Source organism: Galeopterus variegatus, unplaced genomic scaffold, assembly GCF_000696425.1.
Source record: "Galeopterus variegatus unplaced genomic scaffold, G_variegatus-3.0.2 Scaffold4952, whole genome shotgun sequence".
NCBI classification, from domain to species: domain Eukaryota; kingdom Metazoa; phylum Chordata; class Mammalia; order Dermoptera; family Cynocephalidae; genus Galeopterus; species Galeopterus variegatus.
In genome coordinates, this window is record NW_007731063.1 from 102,368 (window position 1) to 129,092 (window position 26,725).

Here is a 26,725-nt window from a genome sequence, read left to right on the forward strand (position 1 = left end):
CCTATAAGATGAAAGAAATAAAATACTTGAAAATCATATATCCAACAAACAATTTGTTACTATTTGTTATCATCCAGAATATGTAAAGAACTCTCTAAACTCGACATTAATTGATGAAAGATATCAATGTACATTTACCAAAGAGGACACAGGGATTTCAAATAAGCACATTAAAATATATTCATTATTAGGAATCCTGAAAGGAGTGGTCATAGAGAAAACCATGAGATAAAAACCTAATCTCCAAAAACAGAAAAGTAGTAACTGAGAAAGACTGGGATAAGCAAAAAGGAAAAAACATTCCAAAACAGGTTAAGGATATAGGGGATTTTGCAGATGACATACAGTGACTTCCAAGACGGCCCAATCAGAAGGTTTCAGGACTTGGGTTGGGGAGTGCGAGGGTAGGGGAATTAATAGAGAGAGAAAGTTTGAAAAGTAAATACCATATGGAGAGGGTAGGAGGATAAGAAATAGCCTGTGAGTTTTGGGCTTCTTGTGGTGATTGAGGTAAACAAGGATAAAGAATATAAGGAACTTAAGTGTCAGGATACTACAGGATAATGCTGGCAATGCTTTTTGAGTACATTGTGGAAGCGGGAGAATAAGGTGGTCATGGGAGAGACAGCAGTATTCTAAAGCCACTTCTACTATCCTGCCAGTGGTGGTGTGGAGGTCCTGGTGTCCCCTCCTGACACTTGTTGATTTTAGAAGTTTCATCAGTTAAAAAAACAAAAAATAAAAACCAAAAAATGTTGTTTATTCATTTGTCCTCATGATATTCCTGTAAAATAGGTTAAAGAAGGGCATTATTTAGATTTGAAAAAACTATAATACTAAGGAATAAAGGTTAAATAACTAATGTGAGATCATACTACAGTGGCCAAATACAAATAAAAATACCAAGAGCAGATATTAGCTTTATACATGCAGTCATTCTGATTAGGGAAAACATAAATACATGTATGTACATGTACACACACAGTACTTTTTAAAATGCAAAACTGAGTTAACAATACTGTTAAATTTAAAACATTAACAAACTAAGGAGCACAAATTTGTAGAAAATAAATTTCTCAAGGCAAAATATGTACAGAGAGAAATGTCTCTTTTATTCTACACTCCAAATTTTGTTTCTCATTTCTAATTTTCCAACCTAGTAAAGATTGCCATATTCAGTTTCTCTTGTTTGTACCTTTCTCCTCTCTATCTTGAGCACTGAGCACAAAGAATTAGGCCATTAATAATCCTTTGCTAATTTCTCTTCAGTGATGAATGCATGGACCTCTTCTTCATATTTTAACAATATAATAAACACCTATGAACCCATCAGCCATAAGAAGTAAAACACTGCCAATAATTTCCTTTTGGGGACAAGGGGAGGCAGTTGGCCCATACAAGGATCCGAACCCTTGACCCTGATGTAATCAACACCACCCTCTAACTATCCACCCACTTACTTATATAAACTCAGACATCCTAAACCCTGTCACCCAATACCAGGTAGTCGCTATCCTAAATCCTGTGCTTATCACTCCTCTGTGCACACACAATGTTTGCTTTCCATATTTTAAAATTAGAAGGTTTTTATTAGTTCATGTGTATGGTTATCACTGCTAACTATAAAGCTATATAAATCACTTGGCTTTGAATTAGATTTCCATGTTCCACAAATGAAAATAATAAAAACTCAAAAATATTCCCAAAGCAGGGGCCGGCCCGGTGGCGCACTGCTATAGTGCACCACTTGGGAAGCATGGTGGCGCTCCCGCCGAGGGTTCGGATCCCACATACAGACCGGCTGCTCACTGGCTGAGCGAGGGGCGGGAGCAACATCGAGGGTTGCGATCCCGTGGCCGGTCCTGGTCCGGTATGGGCGCGACACTGAGGGTTGCGATCCGTTGCCGGACACGAAAAAAAGACAAAAAGGAAAAAAAAAAAAAAATTCCCAAAGCAAATCCATACATACAGAAACACTGCAAAGTACAGTAACGGCAACAAGAGGAAAAAAATTCAGTGAAGACTAGGTTAAACAGTACGTGCCAAGAAGATAGTTCAAATGATAACAACAGAGGCCCGCAACTCTTGTTTTTAAGACTAAAAGCATCATGGGGAAAGAAAAAAGAATGATACCAGTCTGTGAAAGGCAAGGATCACAGAAGTCCCTTGATGATAGCTAAGAGGGCAGGGAAAATTTAAGACTCCTTTACCTATTCAAGAGATCAAAAGAAATAAAGGAATCCCTTGGTGTTTTTATCATTTTCTTTTACTACAATATCTAGTACCAGAGAGAAGAATGCACAATTAATGCTAATGATATCTGCGAAAATTTCTCCATAACACTTGCATCTTTCAAAGGGTCTAAGAGTTAACTTCTCCAAAGATATATTAAAATTGTTAAACTCTACTACAAATAAAATCCAATTCCAAATTTATTTCTTTTCCTTATTTACAAAATCTCATACAAAGCATTCACTGTGTGCCAGGTGCTGTTGTGGGCAATCTTACGGAAAAGTATCCAAAACATACAATTAATGCAAAATGCTGACCTACATCCAGCCATAACGGAGTAACAGGAATTAGATTTACCCTCCTGTCAGAAAACTTAATAAATAAATTGTATGAAAAACAGTTTCTAGACAGTGAATAACAGCAGCCCAGACACTGATTCTTGAGACAAGGGAAACAATTGATGTGAGCCCTATTAATGCTCCAACTTACTACCCATTCCTTTAAAGTATTGTCAATGCCTGCTTTTACCCAACAATGGCAGAGATGAATAGTGGAACAGATACTCTACGGCCCACAAGCCTAAAATACTATCTGGCCCTTTAAGAAAACGTATGCAGATCCCTGCTCTAGTCTAACCACTATTCTAGTCATACCTAACAAAGAATAAAAGAAAGTGCTGAAAGAATCAAATTATTGCCAAGCAAATTACTGTGTCCTATGAATAAAGACCAAAAATACTTTAGGAACACAAATATCAGCACTGAGCATCTTAAAATTCACAATGTGTGACACCCAAACAAAAATTTCAAGAGATGAAAAGAAAAAGAAAAAGAAAAGAAAAGAAAAAAAAAAAAAATATATATATATATATATATGACCCATATTAAGGAAGAAAACCAATCAATAGAGTTAGGTTAGATAACAACAATAAAATTGCTATGATAAACATATTCCATTTATTCAAAGGGTAGAGGAAAGCAGAACATACTAGAGAGACAAGAAGATCTCTGGATCTGGGAAGATTTTAAGGAATTGTCAGACTGTTTTTCAAAGTGCCCACACTATCTAACACTCCCACAACTCATGATTGAGAGTTCAAATTTCTCCACATTCTCTCCAACACTTGTTTTTATCTGTCTTTTGTATTATAGCTATCATAGTGGGTGTGAGCTGACAAGAGGACTTTTTGTAGCAATGGTGAGGCTTTGTATTTTGATTGTGGTAGTGGTTACATAACTGTACCCATCTGTCAATATTCAGCAAATTGTACACTTAAAATTGATGAGTTTCAGGCCAGCCCGTGGCTCACTCGGGAGAGTGCGGTGCTGATAACACCAAGGCCACGGGTTCAGATCCCATATAGGGATGGCCGGTTCACTCACTGGCTGAGCGTGGTGCTGACAACACCAAGCCAAGGGTTGAGATCCCTTTACTGGTCATCTTTTGAAAAAAAAAAAAGAAAAAAAAAATGATGAGTTTTATTGTACGTAAATTATTTCTCAAAAAAGCTGATTTTTCTTTAAAAAAAATACTTATTTTAAATTAAGTATTATTTAGTAAATTATGAGTTTTCACTTTCACACCTACAAATGTGTTATGATAAGTGAACATAGATTTCTAAGACCACAAACTTGTCCATTCACTAAGACACTCACATTCTTCTTTACAGTTCCCCAGTAAAAAGTATTTAAGCTGTAATGATAATAATCACCATCTCTATTACACATCTGTTTATTTGGGTCAGAATCATTAAGCTCACATGTAATTTAGTGGCATCCTGTTACACCTTTTTTAAAAAATATGATCTGAGAAATTGGTCACTAACCCTTTTGATGCACTTTTAGTAGTTTATTCCAAGTTACGTAAAAGGGAACAAACATTTCTTTTAAAGGCTTGATTTAATTTAAGAGGACCAAAATTTGAATAGGCCTTTGTGACACACTTTATCCCAACAGCTTAAAATTTTAAATGTAGTGATGTAGAACAATGGCTTTTTTATATATTGATCCCCATACTGACTATTTTCATTGCTCTTTACCCTTAGACTAGACAACAAAGTACACCAAACATAACGAAGACACTGAGGTAACTGAACGTATCTTACACCTTCAAAATGGAAAAAAAAAATAGAGAAAAACAAACTACTTTTTACATATTTCAATGAATACACAAGTGTGTGATTTCTGCAGTCAGAGGAGCAGCCTAGAAACACCCAGAATTGGTAAAAGTGTTTCCTTGTAGTAATGGAAAAATTATATACTGGGGACTGGGATACCGGGAGACTGTGAGGCCTAAGTGAGGTGAGCTTTAAAGTACAAATTTCAGCTCCACCACTTATCAACTGTGTGACTTTAGGCCAGTCGCTTAATCTTTTTAAACTTAAAGTCTCCTCACCTATAAATTAGGATAATGGTACCTACATTGCAGAATAGTGGTAAAGTGGTGATTATGTAAATAATCAACCAAGTACTCATCTGAAAAATATCACCAAGCATTATAGTTCATTTAATTTATAAATTTACTTCCTCTCTTTTCTGTTCAGTATAGTTCCTCTCTAGAGCCTTCATAGGACAAGGCCCTAATTACTGACTTTGGATAGTTATAAACCACGAATTCTCTTAGATTAATTTCTCAAATCTAACACCACTATATAACCAAAACTAAAAAAAACCCAGCACCTCTAAAGCAGACATTTTCCCCTAGAAACACTGTTCTCTGAAAAAACATTTAAAATTTTTAAGATGAACAGAACATATGTTCCCAAATTATAATTTACCTAAATCACAGGCTTAGCAAAATAGTATAAAACTCAGATCATAAGCAGTAAGACCTCCGTGATAAAGACTAGGTGTTACAAAAGAAATACACAATACACAAAGCAAACTGAGAAGTAATTAGAGCAGAAAACATTAGATAAGCCCTAAATCTCATAGTTTAGCCATTTAAAATGTCAATAAGCCTGTTTCCTCTTCTTTGCAATATACTGGTGATGACTGTAAGCAAATGTCAGTTGGCCTACTTTTGAAGGTTTGTTAGTGTTTTGGCTGAACAGACTTTGTATGCATGTGTGTTCTGGGATTTACTTGTTTAACCAGTCATTAAAATTTTACACCATCCCCCCCCCAAAATTACAGCCAACCCTTCTCAAGAACTCAATCATAAATTCTGACTTCATATAGATGAACAATCAAATAGTTCTTCTATGAACATGATAAAAACCACATTTAAGTTGTCTGAAAAAGATTAAATAGTTGTATCTTAAGAAAAATACCAAATACTCAACACGTAGAAAGTACATTCATTTGAAAACTTACAAAAATTAAGCAAATTAAGAAAAAGTTCAATTGACTAACAACTCCAAACATGTTCTGCTCATTTTTGTTTCTAGAAAAATAACCTCAGCCATTCACATCATTTTAAAAAAAAAAAGAAAAAAAGCAATAACTTGTATTTCTGTCAGCATGGATGGGCCATTTACAAAATTACAAGCATCAGAAAATAGTTGCCATTAGCACTCCAATATAGGAATAAAAGTTTGATTTTAAGTTTTCTTAAATCTTTTAATATTTTGAGATGGAAAGTTGTAAACTCCTTGTATAGCAGAATTAAAAATAGTAAGTTTCAAGCAGTAAGTAATACTGAAATAATCCAGAAGAAATAAAACACATTGCTGACTGGTGTTTTGAGATGAGTGCCAGAAATGTAGCCCATAGACACTTTGGGAAACCTTATGTCCAAAGAGTCCTTCTATCCTCAGGATAACGGCATTGGGTTATAAGAGTTTATTTTAAAACATTCATATATGGAGACTGTTCAGGTGTTTAGGACCCTGAACTCCTAATGATAAAGAATAAAGTTGAATCTGCATTTCTAAGAAATGGTAGAAATGATTGTCTTCCTCCATGAGCAGTTAAGGAAACAGCAGGTAGAGAAGGCTAATATAATTTATAAGACTTGAAAGCTCTATTTGTGTAAAAACCAGCATTACCCATTTGGTCACTGATGAATGATAAACAACACTTTATAAAAAGTGGAGTTCTAATTTCTCTTCTACAAAATGGTGAATAAATTCATTTTGGGGTAACACTCATATGCCTCATATTATGCAAGGCACTACATAGAATGCAAAGATTAGAAAATCACAGTTCCTGTTATTCCAAACAGGAATTCCATTACAGTAGTGGAAAATCTACAATAAAAGAGAAATTTCCTCCAAAATCTATGAAATTCAGAGGTTGTCAAGGAAAGAACTACTTCCTGACCCTGAACAATAAGTTAATGAGTAATAATAACAGAAGAAAAATACAAGTAAAAAAAGAAAAAAAATTTTAATTAGACTTTGAAGGAGAATCATGATTTAAAACCAGACATGGTGAAATACGGAAGCATAAAACTAAAGACAAAAATCACTTCAAAAAAACATAGTTTTCAGGGCCGGCCCGTGGCTCACTCAGGAGAGTGTGGTGCTGATAACACCAAGGCCACGGGTTCGGATCCCATATAGGGATGGCTGGTTCGCTCACTGGGTGAGCGTGGTGCTGACAACACCAAGACAAGGGTTAAGATCCCCTTACCAGTCATCAATAAAAAAAAAAAAACATAGTTTTCATAAAATAAGACAAATAGCAAACTATATATGAAGTGTATAGGACACATATCCATAATAATATACCACTAATAATAACCTAGTAAAGAGCTCAAATCAATAAGAAAGGAGAAAAGAATACAAGTGTATCATTAATGAATATAAATGGCAGAAATAGGACTTTCTACCCTCCCTAATAATCAAGGATCAAAAAATTATATATGAATAGGATTTTCTGCAATCACATAGGCAAAGACAGAAAAGATTCATAATAGCCAGTATAGGACATAATAGGGAAAAAAGGAATTCTCATATTGGTATACTCCAAGAGGCAATTTTACATGTATCAAAATTTTAAACGGACATATTCTTTGACTGAACAAGTCTCCAACTGGGAGTTATCCTAAAAAAAACTTCCTCATATATATATATATATTTTTTTTTTTTAACGTATGTATATGTTAGTATATGACAATATAACGAGTAGTGTCGAAAAAATTGAAAACAATATAAATGTCCATATAATAGAATGCTACATAATTTTTAGCAATGATGAAAAAAATTCTTAAGTTTTGAAATAGAACAATGTTCACAATATAAACTGTTTGATATATTGCTCTGTACAAGTGATGCACTAAAAGCCAAAATGGCCTACTTAGGGTAATGAATAAAAAGAATTTGGTCAAGAGTTCAGATCAGCCACCAAAAAAAAAAAGAAGAAGAATTTATTTTACCTGGAATTAAGTTCTAGAAGGACAGATTTGAATGATGATTAGTAACAGTTTTGATCTGATATAAGAATACCAATTGATTGGTCACAGCTTTCTGGAATGTTGTATTAAAAAAATTCTTCAGCAGATATAGATTAATTAAGAAAGTTGTGGGCTGGCTGGTAAGCTCAACTGGATAGACATCAGTGCTGATAACAAGGTCAAGGGTTCAGATCCTTAATACCAGCCAGCCAGAAAAAAAATGGAGGACCCATTTATATTCTAAGAACCCAAGAAAGCCAATTCCTCCTCACCCTTGCTAACATTAATATCAACTTAGACAGATTTTTGACATTGCCCTTTACCTATTAGAAATCCTAAAAAGCCAAAAATAAAAAAATTAATAATTAAGTGATCAGTTATTGATAGTGGCCACAAAGAGGCAGGGAAGTACAAGCTATGTTGACATGAGTAATTCCCCTTAAATACAATGACAGTCTTCTGTGGGATAAAAGTACATCCAAATCCTTCAGTTTTTCACTTTTAGTTAGGGGACAGATTGTCCACAGAAACATCTTCAGAAAGGGAACTCACTTTTCCTCCAGATCATAACTTACAAAAGCAACATTCAGCAAATACTTATTAACATCTTGTATCAAGCAACCTGTGAGGCACTAAATATATAAAAACAATCTACAAATCTAGCAAGCAAGAGGGAAATAATTAGCTAAAACACAGTAAGTTCTATAGGAGCACACACTACCTACAGTGGATAAGGAGCAGAAGAGTGTCCTTTTAGAGGAGGAAAAACATAGTAAATACAGAGGACTATAAGGGAGAAGAGGAATCACTTGAGGAAATAAAAAGAAATTCTGTGCAACTATCACAAAGGAATGTCATTGTGACAGCTAGTGAAGGGGACATGGTAATATGGCAGAAGATGATGATGGAAAAATACACGGTGAGGGGATCAGTTTACAAAGGACCTAACGAAGCTTGTATGCAGCAGCTCTGCTAAATTTACTTGCTAATTCTAATGTTTGTAGATTCCATTGGATTTTCCACATACACAATCATGTTATTGCTGAAAAAAAAATTGTACATCTTTCTTTCTAATCTTTATACCTTTTATTTATTTTTCCTGCCTTATTATAATGGTTTGGCCCTGCAGTAAATAGAAGTGGTGTTAGAAGCCACACCAAACTCAGCAGAAAAGCATTCACTGTATCACCATTGAGTATAATGCTGGCTGTAGATTTTTTAAATAGATAACCTTCATCATTTTCATGAAGTTTCTTTCTACTCCTAGTGTTCTGAAACTTTTGATCATAAATGGCCACTGAATTTTGTCAAAGGGTTTTTTCTACTTCTGTTGAGATGATTGTATGGGTTTTCTTCTTTATTCTAATATGGTAAATTACATTGATTTTCAATGTCACTCAGTCCTGATGTTCAATTCTTTTTACATATCACTAGGTTCTACTTGCTAATATTTATATGTTAATTTTACCAAGAAAGCAAGCAAGGAAGGAAGGAAAAAAGGGAGGGAGGGAAGGTTATGGAGGGAGGGTAAGGCAAGGTGGGGGAAGTGAAGGGAGGTAGGAAGAAAGGAAGGTGTTGGGTATGAGAAGTTGAAGGTAAGAAAAACACGATAGCAGAAAAGAATTATTCAATAGCAGCATTAGTAAGCCACATTGAGACAATCTCACAAAAAGAACAGGAAAGAAATGATTTTTTTTTTAATTAACCAGTTCAAGAGGTCTAATACCCATATAATATGAGAGAGAATAAAGAAAAACTTGAGGAAGAAATCATCAACAACAACAATTGAAGAAATTTTCTCAAAATTACAGGACTTGCACTTCCACATTGAAGGGGCCCAGCAAAACATATGAATAAAAACAACACTGCAATGCTTCAGAACACTGGAAACAAAGCAAATATTTTATAGCTCCTAGAAAGAAAAACAAGCCACATACAAGAAAAGGGTGTCAAAATGGCTTCAGACCCTTCAGCACAACACTAAACCATTGCCTTCCAAATTCTGAAGTAATGTTATTTCAAAAAGTATTTGTTACCCAGCAAAATTATCAATCGAGAGTTAAGGAAGTACAAAGACATATTCACACAGACAATATCTCTCATACATCCTTTTCAGGAAGCTACTAAAGGACTTCCTCCACCGTAATAAAAGAATAAAGCAAAACCAGTAAACAGAACACTGGGGTATTACTATTTTCCATTAAAAATTTCATGTGATCAGGTCCATGTATAACTTTGAAAAAAAAAACTAAAAAATTAATCAAATATAATAGAAGCTACACACAAGTAATTTTTTCAAGTTGTAACAGAACAATTGCCCATGTATAATTATATTTTAAATCTAGCAATGTATTTTTTAATTAAGTATATTATAGTGGTGAAAGAAATCCTTTTTAATTAGAAAAGTAAGTTAAACCTCCTTTAAATAAAATTATACCAGCAATATTAAATTTTTATAGTGTGATACTTTCATAAAGTATTTCTAAGTTGAGAAAAGTTGAACATTAATAATTGGCATAAATGAAAAAACTTCATAAATAAAATGAAGAGGGAAAAATCTACCTCTGTGAATTATATCTAAAGGAAACAAAGACAAAGCAGAGTCCTTTAGTAATAAAATTGTTCTTGATGCCAACCTTTCAAAGAGAAAGCTGGCTATTCCAAAATCCTCTCAGAAAAGGATGGTCTAGAATTTTCTTTGACAAAGTATTTCACCAAAATACAAATGCAACAAAAAACTAAATGAGACAGAGTGACAGAGAAGGAGAGAGTGAGTGAGAAAGAGAGAGCAAGACAGAATATGCAAGCGTGTGAGTTAAAAACAGAGAGAGACAGTTACAGAGCTGAAATCTGTACAAGCCATATAGCAAGGGAAAAACTCTCCACATGACTGGAGGATATTGTTGCCTTATTACCGCCACTCTTCCCATTTCATTTAAGCAGATTTAATGACTAAATTAATCCCTAAAATTACTTATGTGCAATCACATGGTCCAAGGTTTTAGTAAACTTCATTCTCACCAGTTTAGAGAATTAACTGCCAAAAGAAGTTTTATAAGTAAGATTTTTCCACTTCAGGATAATCTTTAGAAATAGAATAGAATTAAAATATATTAGTCTTTTTAGTCTTTTTTTAGAAAAGATTTCGAAGTATCCAAAGATGATTAATATGATTATGTTCTTAGTGCACATACAAAAACATTCTTGAGTGAACACAGGCAAGTTAATGATAAAATACAACTAAAAGTTGAATTAATACAACTGCTCTTTAATGCTTTTAGTTGTATTTAGACAACTAAAAGCATTAAAGAACAAAGAGTTATTTAGCCATCCAAATAGTAGATATAACATAAACATATGTTTGAAAATCTGTAAAATAAACATAAAGCACATATACTATTCAAACACAGCCTTAAGAAGTATTCCCTATTAAGGCAAAGTTGCAAGGTTAAAAGCCCGAAACTACACTTCTTACATAGCTGGAGATGCAGACAACAGAATCACCTAAACCGAGCTAATAGTGAAAACCAAGCTCCCCAAAGCAGTAAGTATAACTGAGAAGAAGGGCAGAGGCAGGAGAACAACAGAGACCTGAGGAATACCCACAGAAGAAAGCTAAGCCAGAAACATAACAAAGGCGGCACAGTCAGCAAGGAAGGGATCGGGGAAGAACGATGCCATGAAAACCAAGAGAGAAGAGGGCTTCAAGAAAGAGCCAGCAAAGACAGAGGCTAAATCGAGATCAAAGAGGACGAAGATAAATCAAAACCACAGCAGAAAGTGAATGGCCATATTGAATTGGTTAAGATTACCTATTTCCATCTCAACTGACAGAACTAAGAGTTTATCTTGTGGGGACGAGAGGAAGGGGGAATGGACACTTGGGAGGAACACAGACTTTAGTTATCGTTCTTGCTGTCTGTGGCCCAAGACCAACAAAAGAGAAACTCTTTCTGAATGATTTGTTTTTTCTCAAGGGCTACACTCACCAAACTGTGGAGCAGGCAAGATTCTAGCTGCTCGAATTGGGCCATGTCGAACAGAGAAGAGCTCCTGTGCTTCCCCACTGATCTGCATAACAGAACACAGAAAAAAATTTGGTAAATGAAAAAGCAGGTCACAATATTACTATACAAAAACAAGACCTCTTGAATATTATCATAATTGTTTGTCTAAAATATGTACACATACAAATACACATACACCCACACACATTTATGGTTGGTCACACACATTAAGTATATTCATATCTTAAATTACCATGAGCATTTTTAGAAAATTATAAGAACACACACTTGATATGAACAGGGAAAAAACAATCTCTCCTAGAAGTTCATAATTTTTATCTTATCAAACTACTAGAAAGCTGTATAGTTCCTGCACCATTGTCTTCCATTTTAGAGCAAAGCAACTATGATACTATTCAGGAAAGCTCAATTTAAATACTGTAGCAACTTTCACAAATATGTTGTAAATGAGAAAAAGCAATACATATTGCAAATAAACACTTAAATGAAATGTGAATAACCTAGGTACCAGTTAGAGTTCTGCAACTAACTATTTGCTAATTTTTTTTTTTTTTAAGAGATGACCAGTAAGGGGATCTTAATCCTTGACTTGTTGTCAGCACCACGCTCTCCCAAGTGAGCTAACCGGCCATCCCTATATAGGGATCTGAACCCGTGGCCTCGGTGTTATCAGCACCACACTCTCCCAAGTGAACCTAGGGCCAGCCCTCTATCTGCTAATCATAAGTAAATCATTTAACCTCCATATGCCTATATTCATTTGCAATTATAAATGAGAAGGAAAAGCTGCTAAAAAGACCTCCAGGATACTTTAAATCTCAATATTCTATAAATAAAAACTTTATTTATAAATAAATTAAAAAGTTATATGTAAGCAACCTTAATGTCACATGTCATTATTTTTATTATACAAATAGATCAAATACTGTATGAATGTTCATTCACATTGAGTCATATCACATTTATTCCTCAGATACAAAGAGGATTCTACTAATCTAAAGGATAAGAGGGGTACACTAATATGTATCAAGTGTGAAACCAACTGCTTTTCAAACATTGACTGAAATATTGAGCAGATTAAAATAGAATTAATTAAGAATGGCTTTCCAGACCTACTGTAAGTGGTAATGCAGTTCTCAATACATCTTCATAATGGTCTAGTGTTTGATGGAATACGTAATATCAGCGAAAACAGCAACCATTATGAAACTAGTTCTAAATATCCAAGATCTTAAAACAGATGTAATATACATAAAAATTCAATGCAAAAAATCGTACTGAAATACTGGATGGTAATGTTTTTAAACAGGCCTGCCAAACAAACAGTTTAAAATATCAAATATGTATACATTTTAAATGATACATTTATCAACCTTCCAATATTAAACTATAAATCTGTAGAGCTGCCTTTTAGAGAAACTACTTTTTTAGATTTTCAGCTTCTCCTCTGTCTGAATTTAAGAACTGCAAGTTATAAATATTTCTGTTTCTTATAAATGTTAAGTTATGGTAAAGTCTAAATAGCCATCATATTCATTTTGCCTGAGATAATTACTACGACTAATTTACTGGCTGCAGTGGCAAAGCCTTCAATAGCACTTGGGATGCACATGACGTGAGGAATGCTAGGACTAACAATGTGTGCAACAACAGCACCACCTATCACCAATGAAATACGCAAAAGCTATAAACTAGCAAACTGTAAGAACTTATCTGCTCTACAAATTCCTGTGTGACCCTGAATTTTCAGAATGAAAACCATGGCCGTTACACACTATGGCTCTTACATCTACATTATTACAGAACAGAATTTAAAATTTAGAAAAAGCCTTAGAAGTTTAGTTTGTTCCACCTCCCACACAGTGCACTAATCAGACATTCTCTGAAATCTAAAAATTACCATCTTGATTTTAAGCACATGTAAGTGTAAGTAACACTAATATAATCTAATTATATAACAGATGCATTATTGGCTATTTCCACCTACCTAACACTTGAAATTGTAATAATAACCAAAAGAACGTTTTTTAAAAACTGCTAAGTCATTTATATTTTGCAAATAAATTGTTGGGCAATGTTAGTCTTCTCCAATGTACATATTATTTCTATTAATAAGAAAGTAAAAAATAAGTTTTAAAATAATACTGTAAAACTTGCACTGAAATTGTAATTCAGAGTAATGGAAGACACTTCTCACTTATAAGGTTTATACTTATAACAAATTGTAGTATTCTAACATAAAATCTACTGCTCTGTACTATTATTTCCATATGCCAGAAATCTAGCATTAGCTTTTGGTTCTATCAAATAGAGCCTTAATGTTGAAAAAAAAAAAAAAAAGGATATCCATATTTAACTGAGCTGCTGTACTCAATTATATGAAGTAATAAAAAATAAAACAAATCTGTCTTGGCATACTCATATATGATAGAAGTTTATTATCACTGTATTTAATGCATAAGAGCTTAATTTGACACAGGAAAACATCGTGAAATCTGAATAAACCATGCTTTTCAGCAAAACAGCTTTCAAAACAAATCTAAATGCTCTATTCTGCTCTAAGTTTCTATTCTAAATCCCTCTTTATATATACAGCAACAGGTGAGAAAGAAACATTAGGACTGATTATGATTCTAAACTATTCTATGTGAGTCACAAATGTCAAATTTTTCAGAGAACTCTCCAAATAGTATGTGTACATTCTGCATGAATATCATCCAGAACAGAAACGGTGCTAACACTGTATACAGATAGGATGTGCACATTTTAAAAAGGACAGAGAGGATGGCTACATCCTTACAGATTCTGCTTTAACTATCATTCTGAATTGCCTCTAGTAACTTTATATGGTATATTAACTGGTAATTTTGCTTTCAAATAAATGAGTGTCAAAAGGGATTTTTGGGTTTCTTCAAAATAGCTCCTTGAAAATGTCAAAGAATTTCAGAGATTAGGATTTTATAGATCCTGGAAAGAATTATATGAAGCTGTAAGTTCACATTTATACCAACAATAACAAAAAATACAAGAGCAGAACTACAAGAAAGGGGTATACTAAGTGGTGTTCCAACTTCCTGACAACTGTGGTAACTTGGGAAGAGGAGCAAACAAGGAAGAAACCACTCCAAGAGCTCCTCATGGTCTCTGCCTTTGTTCTTACTGGCATTTTAATTTCTGATGACAGACTTTTGTTGTTTGGGGCATAAACCGGAGGTACCAGTTTGGAGGCACAATAAGGAGAACAAAGAATGATTTGTTCACACTGTAGGAAAAAAAATCTTTTCCAACCATAGAAAATAGCTTTCGCATGGTGAAAATATGCAAATTACATACCAAACCCAAAAAAGGGTGGGAGGAATACAAGTTTAGAATCTCACAACTCAATCTAAGTCAAAAGGAAATTACAACACCCAAGACTATAATACACACACAAAAAAGGCTGTAAAAGTTCTGAGGGAGCTGTACAAATGCTTTCAGTGAATTTTAAAAGCAAATGAAGGACATTTAGCCCTGGGAGCCAACTTTATTTCTGAAATCCTGATGACTTTTCATAAGCTATCTGACTACAAAATAGAAAATTCAAATAAAAAGGTCAATAAAAATAATGCTCCACAATGCCACAGAATCAAAACAAGTGTACACATTCACACCCCCAACACTTCCCCTATAGACACTGGTCAAATGGAGGACTGTGATCTGCAAATGATTTTTTTTTTTTTAGCAAACTTTATTAAAAGATAACAAACAGAAAAAATACTCAAATCATAAGTATATGTACAGCTCAATGAATTTTCCATGTTAATGCACCTCTGTTACCAACATAGACATCAAGAAACACACATCATAAAAATCAGGTGGGCCTGCCATGTTCCTTCCCAGGCATAATCTCATCTCAAGAATAACCATAACCACAATCCTTTCTTCTAATACTTAACATAAGTTTTATTTGTTCAACTTAATATAAACTAGATCACATGGCATGTACTCTTGTGAATGGTTTCCTTCACACATTACTTTGCATAAAAAATTGATTCATGCTAATAATGGTCTTTATTACAATGACTCTCCATGACGGCAGATGATGTAAGACTTTTGTCTGGAAGGACCCTTGATTCCCAGAGATGGGTACGATAGCGCAGAAAATGAATGATATTCAAGAACTCATTTCAGCAGCTCTGAAAAAAGAGCATTTTGTACCTAATTGAATTTATGTCTTAATTCCAAATAGAATTATGAACAATTAGTTCCCTGGCACTAAAGTGAAATGGATGGGTTATAGCAACCCAATGTCCCTTGAAGTAGAAAAATATTGGTTTGTAAAATTCAGGGCTAGGGCTGGCCAGTTGGCTCACTTAGTTAGACCGTGGTACTAATAACACTAAAGTCAAGGGTTCGGGTCCCTATACTGGCCAGCCACCAAAAAAACCAAAAAAATTCAGACCTATACTTTCGAGTCTAGCATGTAAGGAGCATAGAAGTCTTCACTTTGTCCTAACAAGAAAAAGCCAAACAAACTAAAAATCAAGAATTCTTAGATCCATCAGAGAAATGAGGTCATAGGACAAACTACTGCCCCCCAAATTAGAGAGAAGGGCCAGAGTAAACAGAGAGTCACAAATTACGGGAGCAGAAATCCAGAAGCAGAAAACTCCACAGGAATCAGTACTAAGGTAGGAAAACCTAAACCGTAATTTGTGAATTGCTAGAGGTTCCATGTGGACAAGCCTGAAAGATAAAAACTCCAGGGGGACCTAGTCATAGGAGGGGCCTCAGACTTTTACATGTTCCATCTACCTCCTGGAGCTCTACCAGAACTCGACTGGGTCGTAACAGTGAATATTTGAGAAAAATCCCCTTGAACCTCTGGCAGTGGTTGTCAAAGTAGAACCACTTTGAAATATGTCAGAGCATTCTGTCCTTCTTAACGAGGCCTGCCCTCAAGAGAAACTATTTTACCATAGCCTATCCTGCTGTGGTTATATCAGAGCCTAACTTTCCTGGGGGAAGGGAAGTACCCTACTCCAGTCCCCTCTAGCCTTCCTGTCTCACCTAAGTTGGGGGGCAGGGATTAAGAAGCACTTGTGAAGTTTAAGGTCCAAGGACACAAGGTCACCAAAAGACTGAGACCCAACCCTATGAGACCTAACCATAAGACTACAGAAAGTTTCCCCTCCCCACTACCACAACATTACTAAGGCCCATTTACCACAGCTCCTTTAACCCCATACATCATGTTGTCTTTGGTTGAAAAGTAGGAAGTATACTAAAAGGAAAACACATACATACACACACACACACACAATCTGAAGAGACTAAACAATCATCAGAACCAATGTCAGATATGGTAGGAACGTTGAAATGATCAGACCAGGATTTTTTTTTTTAACTATGATTAATATACCAAGGACTTTAATGAGAAAAGTAGACAACATGCAAGAACAGATGGATGATGTAAGCAGAGAAATGGAAATTTGAGGAAAGAATCAAAAGAAAAATACTAGAGATCAAAAACACTGTAACAGAAATGAAAAAAAATGCCTTTGATGGGCTCATTAGTAGACTGGACACAGCTGAGGAAATAATCTCTGTGCTTCAGGCTATGACAACAGAAACTTCTAAAACTGAAAAGCAAAGAAAAAAAAAAAAGACTGAGAAAAACTGAACAGAATATCCAAGAACTGTGGGACAAAAACAAAAAGTATAATACACAGGTAAAGAGAATACCAGAGAAGAAAGAAACAAACAGAAGCAATATTTGAAGCAATATGTCATTTTTGACATTAATTTGAGAATTTCCCCAATATAATGTCAAAAATGAAACCACAGGTTCAGGAAGCTCAGAGAACAGCATGCAAAATAAATAAAAAAAAGAAAGAAAGAAAAGAAAAACTATAGGCATATCATTCTCAAACTTCAAAAAATCAAAAAGAAAAAATCTTGAAAGAAGCCAGAGGGGGAAAAAACACCTACCTATAGAGGAACAATGATAAGAAGAGAGTGAAATATTTAAAGTGTTGTAGGGAAAAAAAAACCACTCTACATTTCTGTATCCTGCAAATTATCCATCAAAAGTGAAGGCCAGGGCTGGCCCATGGCTCACTCGGGAGAGTGTGGTGCTGATAACACCAAGGCCACAGGTTCGGATCCCATATAGGGATGGCCGGTTAGCTCACTGGGTGAGCGTGGTGCTGACAATACCAAGTCAAGGGTTAAAATCCCCTTACTGATCATCTTTTTAAAAATAAAAAAATAAAAATAAAAAAAGTGAAGGCCAAAAAGTACTTTCTTAGGGAAAACAAAAATTGAAGGAATCTGTTGCCAGTAGACCTGCTTTGTAAGAAATGTTAAAAGAAGTTCTGCAGAGAGAAGGAAAATTATATAGGTCAGTAACTCAGATCTACATAAAGCAAGGAAAACACTGAAGAAGGAATAAGTGAAAGTAAAATCAAACTTTAATTTTTCTTATTCTTAATTGTTTTAACAGATAATAGATTGTTCAAAATAATAACAGCAACAATGTACTCAATTGTGTATGCTTATGTATACGTTGTATATATATGTGTGTATGCACTTATATAAGTTCATGTATAAGTGAAATAAATGACAGCAATGATACAAGGGACAGGAGGGAAGAACTAGGAATATTTTTATATCATTAGGTACGGTGATGCCCTTGAAGCATTATGAGATAGTGTTGTTTGAAAGCAAACCTAAATTAGTTGTAAACGTACATTATAAATTCTAGGGCAACCACTAAAGGAGTTAAAAAAAAAAAAGAAATATAACTGATATGCTAATGAAGGTAAAAAAAATGGCATCATGTAAAATGCTCAATCAAACTACAAAAGGCAGGAAAAGTATGGAAGATAAGAACAGGAACAAAACAATAAAGGCAACAAATAAAAAACAGTAACAAATATGCCAGGCATTAATCCACCTATATCAATAATTACCTTAAACACCAATGGTCTAAATACACCAATTAGAAACAGAGCTGTGAGAGTTGATTAAAACAATACCCAACAACATGTTGTATACAAGAAACTCACTTTAAATATAAAGATACAGAGATTAAAAGTAAAGAGATGTAGGAAGATATTCCATGCTAACATTAATAAAAAAAAGAAAGACAGTAGGTATATTAACTCCAGATAGAGCAGATTTCAGAGCAACAAATGTTATCTGGGATAAAGAGGGATACTGCATAATGATAAAGGGGTCATTACTCTAAGAAGACATAACAGTCTTTAATGTACATGTGCCTAACAACGGAGCACCAAAATACATGAGGCAAAAACTGATAGAACTGCAAGTAGAAAGTGATGAGTCCACTATTAGAACGGGAGACTTTAACACACCTCTATCAAAAATGGACAGATTCTGCAGGCAGAAAATCATATGAGTAGTTCAACTCATCAGCACCATCAATCAACTGAATACAACTAACATCTATAGACTACTTCCAAAAGAATACACATTCTACAAACTCACATGGAATATTCACTAAGATAGGTACACATTCTGGACCAAAAAACAGAACTTAACAAATCTAGAAGAATAGAAATCATACATCTGCTCTGAGACCACAATGAAATTAAACCAGAAATTTACAACAAAACAGTAGCTAGAAAATGACAAAATACTTGCAGATTAAACACCACAATTCTAAACAACACATAAGTCAAAGAAAAAAGCTTGAGAGAAATTTTTAAATATTTTTAGCTAAATGAAAATGAAAATACAACTTAAAATTGGTGGGATTCACTGAAAGTAGTGCATACAGGGACATCTATAGCAGTGAATGAATATACTGGAAAAGAAGAAAGAACAAAAATTTAAAAACTAACCTTTCACCTTAGAAAACTAGAAAAAGGAAAGGCAAATTGAATCCAAAATTAGCAGAAGAAAATAATTAATTAGAGCAGAAATCAATGAAATTGAAATCAGGAAATCAATAGAGAAAATCAAAGAAACCAAAAGCTGGTTCTTTGAAAAGACCAATAAAATCATTAATACTGTAGCCAGGCTAAGAAAGAAAGGGAGAAGACACAAATTACTAATATCAGAAATGAAACAGGAGAACACCACAGATCCCATGGACATTAAAAGGATAACAAAGGAACATGACGAACAACTCGATGCCCACTGATTTGATAACCTAGATGAAACACATGAATTCCTTTAAAGACAATCTGCCAAAACTCAAACAAGAAGAAACAAACAGACCATCTGAATGGGCATATATCTATTAAACAAATTGAATCGGTAATTAAAAACCTTCCAAAACAGAAAGCACCAGGCCCTGATAAGTTCACTAGTGAATTCTACCAACAATTAAGGAAGACATAATAGCAATCCTCTACAACTGGACTAGAAGATAAAGGCTAAGGGAATACTTCCTAACTCATTCTATGAGGTCAGCATTAACCTAATACCAAAACCACAAAAAAAAGACATTACAAGAAAAGAAAACTGCAGACCAGTATCTCTCATGAACACAGATAAGTCCTCAACAAATCAAATCAAACCTAACAATGTATAATAAGAATTATACACAATGACCAAGGGAGATTTATACCAGCTATGCAAAGCTGATTGAATATTCAAAAAATCAAATAATGTAAGCCACCACATCAACAGGCTAAAGAAGAAAAATCACAGTCTTATCAACAGATGCAGAAAAAGCATATGACAAAATCCAACACCCATTCACCAAAAGAAAATAAAAACCTCTCAGTGAACTAGGAGTAGAGGGGAAGTTCCTGAACTTGAAAAACATCTACAAAAATCCTACAGCTAACATCATACTTAACAGTGAGAAACTCGAAGCTTTCCCGCTAAGATGAGAAACAAGGCAAGGATGTCCCCCATCACCATTGCTTTTAACATTATCTTAGCTAATGCAACAAGACAAAAAAAAGGAAAATAAGAGGTATACATATTTGGAAGAAAGAAATAAAACTGCCTTTGTTTACAGATGACATGATAACCTATGTATAAAACCCAAAAGAATCAAAAAAATAACAAAAAAAAACCCTACTGAAACTGATAAGCAATTATAGCAAGGTTGCAGAGTGAAAGTCAATCACAGTTTCCCATATACCAGCAATTAAAGGGTGGAATCTGAAATTAAAAATACATTATCATTTACATTAGTACCCCCCAAAAATGGAATGCTTAGGTATAAACCTAATATGTACAACCTCTATATGAGGAAAACTACAAAACTGATGAAAGATATAAAAAAAAAAAAAAAAACCTAAATAAATGGAGAGACATTGCATGTTTATGGATAGGAAGACTCAATACTATCACGATGTCAGTTCATCTCAACATTATCTATTGATTCAACTCAATCCCAATCAAAAACCCAGCAAAATATTTTGTGGATATTGACAAGTTTATATGGAAAGGCAAAAGACTCAGAATAGCCAACTCAATACTGAAGGAGAACAAAGTCAGAGGAATGACACAACCCAACTTTAAGACTCACTATAAATCTACAGCAATTAAGACAGTGTAGTATTGGTGAAAGAATAGACCAATAGATCAGTGGAGTGGGACAGAGAGTCCACAACATACCCACATAAATATAGTCAACTAAACAAAAGAGCACAGGCAACACAATAGAACAAAGACTGTCTTTTCAACAGATGTGCTAGAAAAAGTGGACATCCACATGCAAGAAAATGAATGGAGACAGACTTTACAGCCTTCACAAAAATGAACTCGAAATGGGTTACAGATCTAAATGTAAAACACAAAACTATAAAACTCTTAAAAAATAACATACGTAAAAACATAGGCAGGTATGGTGATGACTTTTTAGATAAATCAAAGGCACCATCCATAAAAGAAAATAATTAATAAGCTGGACTCAGTTAAAATTATAAACTCCTGCACTGCAAAAAATAATGTCAAGAGAATAAGATAAGCCATAGAGGAGAGGAAATATTTACAAGAGACACACCTGATAAAGTAGTGCTATCCAAAATATACAGAGAACTTTTATAACTCAACAATAAGAAAATAAACAATCTAATTTTTAAAATGGGCCACCAGACATGGAAGACAATAGGGAAAGAATTCCTCATGTTTATCTTGAGCACATTTTGCCTTTGGGTAAAATACCTTTCATGTCAGAATCCTCTGGATAAATAACACCTCTAATTCCACCCAGAAAGAATTAGAAAGCAAAAGCAGTCAACACCTGACATGCTAGAAGTTTTATTCTTATTCCCCAAATCATGACACATGGTAACAATACAAAGTACGTAAAATACACCAGGTCATCAGTTACAAATATCACACATCAAGAACATCAATGACTCTAACAGTCTATTTTGGTAGAAAATAAACTAAACTGTGTTTATTAGTTATAAAAATTTGCTTAATCTGAAGTTCACTTTAAAATAAGGGTAATAACATATCTATCTAATAAGGCAACTGTTAAAATTAAACTGTATTTGAAAATATGTAACACATAACTGGCTCTCAATAAATGAGAGTTAAACCAAGGACATACTTGTTGAGTGAATGAACTGATGAATAAATGACTGAGTCTACTACACTGGCCTCATTATTGTACCTTAATGGTATTCAGCATAATATGCCTTTGCCCTACCGCTCTCAAGTTATTAATATTTAACACCTAGATATTTATTATAATATCATATTAAAGAACACATTTTGGTACAACTCAGTTCTTGGATCCGCTGGTGTATTTCTTCCTTTGCTTTACAGCCCTAGAGAAAAGAACTACCACCAAGGTAGCATCTCATCAATGTGGCAGCTTTTATCACATGAGTCTTCATACTCCACTCAATATCAAGCCAGTCTGTACCCTTTCTAACTTTTATGTGTTTGTAGAACGTTTGTACCTGCAACGTGTTTTCTTTACCACCAGTGATCTAAATACAGCCCATTTAAATATACAAATGTGGAGTTATTAACCTTTCCAATTGTTTCTCATGTACTAACCATGGGAACATATCTGGAAGTTCCTCAATATCATTTTGTTAGTTTTAAACTTAAAAAGTTAACACTAATAAAATTCTGTTTATTAGGGAGAAAAAGGTAACCTAAGGTCTTTAGTTATTAATAATGTGTCAATAATGGCTTATCAATTGTAATACCACACTAACACAAGATGTTAATAATGGGGGGAAATGGAAGGAGTGATGGTGAGAGGATACATGGGATCTCTGTATTTTTAGCTCAATTTTTGTATAAAACTAAAACTACTCAAAAAGATAAGGTCTATTAATTTAAATATATATAGAAAATATGGAAAAATGAAACAATCCCACAAGTAAATGTTAATGTTCCACGAGAGGAAAAAAAAAAAAAAACAGGGTGGGGGAAGTGGGAGGAATAAAAGGTTAAAAATACAGAGATCAGAGGAGAGAGAAGGGGAGGTGAGGTCTTATACTAAGGAATTCAGTCCCTAAAGCAGCAAAAGGACCCCACTTAGTCCATTTAAATACAGAGGTGTATAGTTATAAATTCGCTAATTGTTTCACATGTATAATCGTGCAGACACAACTGAATGGATTGAAGTGCTCAAAAAGAAGACTGTTACATTACAGTTTTTAAAATTTTTAAATAATAATTTATTTTGTAATTATAATGGGGAATGGGGAAAGGTGGGACAGATATCATCTTATACTAAGGAATTCACTTAAGAAGCAATAAAAAGACCTCACCTAGCTACAACGCAAGCTCTACTAAGAGTTGATAGTCTCTCCCTAGAATTACCCTGTAAGCCAATTTGATGATATATTTTCATTTTATAGATAAGAAAACAAAGACTGCCAAAAAATGACCAACCTACAGAGGCATCAGAATCTGTATTCAAAAACAGTTCTTAAACTCAGGCCTTCTTTGTCTAACAAGTCACTGCCAGGGTGTTATTTTATGTGTTACAGCTCTACCTCAGCATTTTCAAAAATTTACGATAGTACAGTTTGAGCAAAGTATTCTCGATAGTAAAGATAAGTCCTTTTGAAAGCTCCTAAAATAGGGGGAAATGGGAACAAGTTTTTGTTTTATTTTTGCCTGCCTAACCACAAATGATTCAGTTAATATCAGAGTGTCAGTATCTCTGTAACCCAATGTGTACAGCATCAAGAAAAAAAAAATGCAAACCACAAAAACCACCTAAAACGTTTATCTGTGACTAGTAACAACCTATAGAACAGATATTTACTAACCACATAAAGAAGACTACAACCCAGTCTGTATTTTGTTCTTGACACTAAATTCAAAATACAAAACTTGAGGCAAGAAGGAAGTGAGTTTCAAGAACAATACGAAAACCACGGAACACAAATAATGAATGAAACTTGTAATCATATTTTCGTACTTCCAAATTTTTGCACACATAGAAAGGAGTATTTTAAGGCAACTTTAATCTTTCCCCTTAAGCCTGATTTTCTAAAGGAAGATCAAAGAAAAGCAGTTTGAACTCACATGTTCCTTCAGTTATGCAACGCTGATTTAGACATTACACTTCAAAATCCCAGCCATTACTTCAGCACCCACCAATCCAAATATCATTCCAGTCCTTTGAAGCTGCCCTAATGGTATCTTCCATTTGCAACTAACACTTCTGTAGTCAAAAGATCTTACTCAGGGTAGATGTTAATGTAAAACCACTCAGACTGCACTGACATGCATGCCTAGAGGCAGACTGGAAGGTGTTCAGAAGTCAATGTAACACCATTATAGAGGGTGTCAGCCTAGCAGCTGTCATAAACACTTCATAATCACTCAGACATACAAACTGGATTTCCTTTAATTCATTACTTTATAGCATGCGGAATAGGTGTCCAACTATAAAGTGAAGAGAGAAAACAGTGTAACAGATAAGCCAATGTTGGCCTATAGCCTCTTTCCACTTTCAAAAGACAGAGTTGGTTACATTTTACTGGCATTGTAAACCTATCCTGATATAATCTACTGTGAAGAAGATAGATTTGCAATAGATACCTAACCAAGGAGACACTGATTATATTAAACAGAAACCTAAAAATTTTTTTCTGTAAAATAGGTATTATGCTAACTTGCAAGACTGACAGGATGATTTTAAAAATTACTGATACCACCAATGGTAGCAGTAAGTGGAACAAGTATAATTCTCAGATATTGCATATGGAAACATATAATGACACATCATCTTTAGAAAACCTTTAGGCAATTTCTAATAAAGTTAAATATATACCACCTACCCTTTGATCCAGAAATTTCACTCCTAGGTATATACTAAAAAACAACAATAACAAAAAAGAATTCAAATCTCTATAAGAATGTTCATAACTTTATTCACTATAGCCAGAAGCCAGAAACACAAATGCCAATCAAAGAGAATAACTAAACAAATTGTGGTATATTTAAAACAGTGAAATAAAACAGTAATAAATAAAAAACTACTACCAACATGGAAGAATATAAAAAATACATTTAACAAAAGAAGAGAGACACAAAAGGGTATATGCCTCCATTTATATGAAGTTCAAAACATGCAAAAGTAATCTGTGGTCAGAATAGTGATTACCTCACCCTGCAGGGAGGAGGGTTATTGACTGCAGAATTTTAGGAGTAAGAAACATACCCTACATTTTCTTCCCGATGGTGGTTTTGCTTACTTATGTGTGTGCACACATATATGTATACATACATACATAAACACACATATATTTACACACACACACACACAAGTAAAAAGCCAAACTACAGACTTGAGATTTGTGCATTTCACAGTATGTACAGTATATCTTTATTTTTTAAAATATATCTATCATAAACAAACTGTTGTATGCCATACAATGGAATATTATTCAGCACCATGAAAAGAAATGTAGGAACCCTAAATGCATACTAGTAAATAAAAGAAACCAATCTGAAATGACTACCTACTATATGATTCCAACTGTATGACATTTCGGAAAAGACAAAAATTATGGACATGGTAAAAAGATCAGTGGTGGCCAAGGTTTAGAGGAGAAGGATGAATAGGCAGAGCACAGAGGATCTGGGGGACAGTAAGACTATTCTATATGGCATTACAATGGTAAAAACATGTTATTATACATTTGTCAAAAACCATAAAAAGTACACCACAAAACGTGAACCTAATGTAAACTGTGGACTTTGGATGACAACATTGAGTGTTAACAATTATACCACTCTGGTGTGGGATGTTGATAGCAGGGGATGCTGTGCATGTGTAGGAGCTGGGGATATATGGGAACTTCCTGTACTTTCCACTCAATTTTGCTGTGAATTAAGTATACCGAAAAAAAAATAAAATAAAAGGTTTCAAATTTGCCTCCAATGCCAATTAAAATCACATTAAGATATGAATTAATACCACCAGAATAGTTAAAACAAAAGAAGCAGACAATACGAAGAACTGGTAAATACATGCAGCAACTACAACACTCACACAGAGACATATGCATACATTTGACCTAACAACTTCACTTCTAGCTATATATCCAATAGAGATGCAATACATGTTTACCAAAATACATGTACCAAAACAGTCATAGCAGCATTATTTGTAAGAACTAATAACTAAAAACAATGCAAATGTCCAAAAAAAGTAAATGGTTGAATAAAATGTGGTATATTTATACAGTGTAATACTATAAAGGAAAAGAATAAACAAACTATAACTGAATGCAAAATGGATAAACACCAAACACGGCATTAAGTAAAATAAGCCAAACGTAAAGGAGATCACAGTGCATGAATCCATTTAGAAAAAAGTTCAAAACAGGCAAAACTATCAACATTTACAGTGTTAAAAAAATGTAAATATGTTTCCTGGTTTTGACAGTGTACTATAGTTTATTTAATGTCATCTTTGGGGGAAGCTGGGTGAAGGGGTACACAGGACTTTAAGTAGTATTCTGCAACTTTGTAAAGTAGTTCAAAATGTTCATGGGAAGACAGAATGAAAAGATAATATGAATCTTTCCACGAACTTTTTGAAGTGCCCTCATCTAATTATTTCAAAATAAAAAGGTTTTAGAAATCAATTCAAAAGGGCCGGCCCGGTGGCGCACTGGATAGTGCGCCGCTTGGGAAGCGCGGCGGCGCTCCCGTCCGAGGGTTCGGATCCC

General features: G+C 34.2%; 1 protein-coding gene across 1 annotated transcript in view; it reads right to left on the reverse strand.

Annotated features, from left to right (window-relative positions):
* The window catches only part of LOC103604086 (breast carcinoma-amplified sequence 3-like), a gene marked incomplete at both ends in the record, with an annotated part of 144,874 nt that overhangs the window by 97,707 nt on the left and 20,442 nt on the right, over positions 1-26,725 (reverse strand). Inside the window, one exon of the mRNA XM_008588679.1 lies at positions 11,559-11,640. Coding sequence (XP_008586901.1) covers positions 11,559-11,640 — 82 coding nt within the window. The remainder of the gene's footprint in view (positions 1-11,558; positions 11,641-26,725) is intronic.